Below are 4,654 nucleotides of genomic sequence, written 5' to 3' on the forward strand. Positions count from 1 at the left end.
AAAGATCTATTGAAGACCTGCTTTCCTACTTTGAAAATTAATTTCTATGAAAACAATATTATTCCCTTGATGTCAGCAAAGCTTCTGACTGAATCTGGCATGAGAATCTTCTGTTATCTGTTTATTACAGCAACTCTTTCTTACCACTTGGATTAGAAGTTTTCCATCAAAATATTCCCTTAAAGATGTGTGTTGAGATATTTATCTCAGTCTAGAATGTATCTTAGGACTGAATGATGTTTCCTATATTTTTCTTTGTTCATTAATGTCCTATTTGCAATTAGTTTTAACCATATACACTACTTAATCTAAGTAAAAAAGTGAAAGACAGAACCAAACAATAATTAAATAGTATATTCTCCATGAAATAGAGACCAGAAAAAGAGACTTACCAGTGTACAAGTTGCAAATCTCTGTGGTAATAATATCTGTTGAAGGTACATCCATTACATGTCGAGAACTTAAAGTACACATTTCTTTAGAGGGACAATATTCAAACGATTGGCATGATTTGAGTCCCTTATCAATACAACTTTTAGCACAAACATCAGCACTCTGGACAATGACAGACAATACATTCCCTTTCATTGGAAATGTCTTTCCCGGAATTTGATCAAACATGTTAGCATAATTCCCTGAAAATATAAAGTTGCTATATTTATCTCACTTGAAAAATAAAAAAGTATGAATTAGCAAAAAGAAATAAAATGACTGACCTGGTGAAAAAATCAGTTAATAATTAATGTTTGCTACAGTAACTTTGTAGCATATTACTTATAACTATTAAAATTTGCATCTTATATTATAAGAACTTAAACTTTCTGAGTTTCCACTACTTCAATGACTAGTATTTATGATATTAGCAAGTCATAAACCTGAACTGTGTACAGCTAAATAACGTTTTATTCCTTAAATTAAGTAAGTGTACAGGTTAGTGAAGAAAAATGTTAAACAGAATCAAAAACAACTATTAAGGGCTGCATGACCACCCCTTTGAGTTCCAGGCAGACAGGTGTTTCAGCTGCCACATCTTTCTGTACTGTTATGTCTTATTTGTTTTCTAGTTGGAACCCCTGTGAGTCGAAGGGCCAAGATACTGAAGAATGTCTTACCTTCCATGATGAGCAGCAAGATAGTCCTGAACTGGTTGATTCACTTTAAATTCTCCTTCTTCATGATCCAAATACTTTCAATATACTTCCACTGGTTGGCAATGCTTTCTCACTGCCAGATGAATTTCAGTATCTTCCACAGTTGTTAGAGGAGTCTTGAACAACATTTATAGATACTGACCTTCTGGCTTAATAGCCTCTTGAACTTCCTCCAGCTTGGCTTGCTCTTTTCAAAGTATCTCATTTGGAACATTGGGCTTATAAAGGTATTGTTATAACTAAGTTCATGCTCTTTGCAGAGTCACTCAGGGTGTTGTGAACAAAGGTGTTTACTTCTCTTGCTGAACAGTCTACGATGCCACTCTGCTTGTCACCAAGCAGTTTCTTGGTAAAGCCAAAGTAGTTGGAAATGAAAACTGCACACTTTTTTTGCTCTTTTTCTTCTTAGTGTCCTGCTCTACGAAAAGTGATTAACTTCCTCTCAAGGAGGTTTTGCAGCTCTGCTAGTGATTGACATTCCTCTTTACTGGCTTCCTTGTACTGATTTTTGAGGGTCTTTAGTTCCTGCTGAAATGTGCTGTCCTGGTGGCTCTGCAGTTTTTTCAGTTAAAGCTATTTGCTACTTTTCACGTCTGTGCAACTGAACCTGACAAATGCATAGCCAACAATGATTGCTGTCATTGCTTTCAGTTGGCTGTCACTATTGCCCTTGGGCATTGACTGTAGGATTTTGCATTCATCTTTGTCAAACTACTATCACTTATTCTTGTTATTTGTGGGAGGCCATTTGACCTACTGAACTTCTCTGCATGAAGTCAAAGGTATAGGAGCATGCAGGGATTCAGCACTGTAGCAAGAGTCCTAGCCATTCTCCTCCTTCATCTCACCAGAATGTGTTCCTATGTGTTGCATCTGATTCTCATTCTCCAAACATTTCATTCTGGCCTGATGGATTTTTAGAGCATGCAGATTATTGCATTCCCTGTATGTATTATTATTTTAAGCTTTGTATCTAACAGAAACACTTGCATGCCTTCACAACTAAACCGGATAATAAATACATGCTTATATTTCTTCCAATCATTTCCTTAATATAGGTATTTGAGACTACAATCAACACTTTGAGTGATGGAAATCCGTTATGCAGACTGACCTGTCATCATTGTCATTGTTGTCTGAGAAATAAGTCCTGTGAGGTGGGATGGTTGTTGCGGCAAGTGTCACTGGCCATTCTTAGCAGCAACGCCTTTGCAACTATGTCCACAGGGCATGGCTGAACACATCATTAGGACCGAGGTGTATTACCTGGTACTCACTCCCCACCCCCTTTCTTTCCTTGCTTAATTCCCTTTTTCTCTTTCTCTGATTCCATGTTCAAAGAATTTTGGGATTGTTGTTTCAATGGTTGATTTGTGATTTCACTTATATTTTTCTTAAGAAAACAGATCACCTTAATTTTTCGATAATTTTTCGATAATATCAATTTATCTTCTAGGAAATTACAGTATATAACAGAAGTAAAAGAACAGAATAAATCACAACTTACGTTGAAAAATATTGCAAGCATCCATTGGTTGAACATTGGTATCATTTGGGTGTATATCACTCAAAAAACAAATACCTTTCAGGTAACAATAAGTGAAGGCTTCACAATTTAGCATTTCATTATTAATGCATAAGTTAGCACAATCATCCACTGATACTTGCTTAAAGAAAGGCCCACTAGATTTCAAAGTTCCACTTTTACTCAGCTTTGTGAACATCTTCATATTTTGAACTACAACAGTAAATTAGAATTAAACATAATTTTACTAATGCAAGCCAAAAATCAAATGATAAAAAAAAAAGACATTTTAAATGCAGAGGAAATTAAAGATTATAAAATATTGCTTTTAAAATACAACCACAGTTTATAAATAATTTATCAAGTCTTTAAACTTAATATGAATAACAAGAAGTCAAAGAAGATGAAGTAGACAGAAGTGGAGGAGAAGGAAAAGGAAGAGAAAGAGGAGAGAACCAATACCATCACTTCCTCCACCCCACCCTGCCAGTGTTATCAGTTATTTTTGCATATACCTTTCTTCACTTGCTTGAGTTTCCTTCAACAGCTTACCCCTTGTCATTGTCACTTGTCTCTCATACTCAGTTTTTTCCACTCATTTCATTTGTGTTTCATGTACACTGACATTACACAGCTAGAACACAACATGTTTACTTTGTTTCATTCTATTCATCAAACATCTTTGTTTCACTACAAACAGCCCATCTTTCTCTGCTATGCTGCATTGCCCTATGTACACTAGCATCACACAATCTACTCTTCCTTTTGTTGCAAGCAGAAATTGGGCCAGATTAACCTAGCAGCAAAAGTAGCATATGCTGTGGACTCTGCATTATCAAAGGCACTATATTAAAAGCTTGTAAGCTATCAATTCCAATTCAGTGATTATTCATAGTACTATTTACCTGCACTACCTTTGACTTTTATTCATGATTGTGAGTTTTAAGTTGATCCAATACTAAAAATATGTTTGAGCTCCAATATACTTTAAATCAAACCAGTTTAAAATAAGTAAAGTGAATGACGATGGTAAAGCGGAAAATATACTTAATTTTTGTCAGGTTTGCCATCCTACTTTTCTAGTCTGCTGCATTAAACATGTTTTGAAATAACTGAGCCTAACTACTACTATTTTTCTCATAAATAATTAGATTATTAGATTATTACTACCACAATACTAAACAACTCCATTAAATCAAGTAAAATTTTTAAACAAGAAACATTTTATTGTGTACAAATTCTACTTTAACCTTATTTGATAAAGTAAAGCTGCAACATAAGTTTAAATTAATATAGTCAAATCTCCTATGTAAAACCACGAAAACAAATTTACATTGTGTATTACTTTGTGTTTTTAGATTTGGTTTAAAACTATAGAAAAATATCTATCAGTTATAATTCACCTTGGTGTAGTTTTGGGCTTCATGCAGTGTAAATGAGAGAAATGATTGGTAACAACTAATTGAGAAGAAAGGATTTTTAAGATTTTGCTATTTTGAGACATTTACTGACTGTTTAGTAAAAGTCATTCTCATTTGGATTAAGCTTTCTCTCAGATGAAATCTACATGATAGCACCTCAGCTGAACCTACATCATGTCAAGAAACTTATAAGAGGCAGAAATATTGAACTCCTTTCTTCAAGCAAAACCAATCACAAAAGAATGGCAATTAAAAAGGTGACAACACAGATGGTGCCCCAGCATGGCCACAATTGAAATGCATAAAAGTATAAAAGAATAAAAACCTGGAGATATGAGAGGTGAATATATTCAGAAATTTTGCTATTTGTAAGAATATTTATTACCCATTAATGCGAGCACCTAAATGTAAATCGTTCATGTATGCTTACTAATTCCCTAACTAGGTTAACCATAATTTAGTCTTACCTTAATTAATAATGTATTAAACCATATTCAGACATTCTACTACCTAGACCAATACAATTGAATAGTTCTGTGTGTATATATATATATATA

At 34.0% G+C, this 4,654-nt stretch overlaps 1 protein-coding gene across 1 annotated transcript in view; it reads right to left on the reverse strand.

Moving 5' to 3' along the window:
* Nucleotides 1-4,654, reverse strand: part of LOC106879769 (uncharacterized) — a 124,579-nt gene that overhangs the window by 11,777 nt on the left and 108,148 nt on the right. Inside the window, exons 26-27 of the mRNA XM_014929460.2 lie at nt 2,659-2,889; nt 393-635 (exon numbers count right to left, since the gene is read on the reverse strand). Coding sequence (XP_014784946.1) covers nt 393-635; nt 2,659-2,889 — 474 coding nt within the window. The remainder of the gene's footprint in view (nt 1-392; nt 636-2,658; nt 2,890-4,654) is intronic.

The sequence above is a fragment of the Octopus bimaculoides genome, chromosome 10, assembly GCF_001194135.2.
Source record: "Octopus bimaculoides isolate UCB-OBI-ISO-001 chromosome 10, ASM119413v2, whole genome shotgun sequence".
Lineage (NCBI taxonomy): Eukaryota > Metazoa > Mollusca > Cephalopoda > Octopoda > Octopodidae > Octopus > Octopus bimaculoides.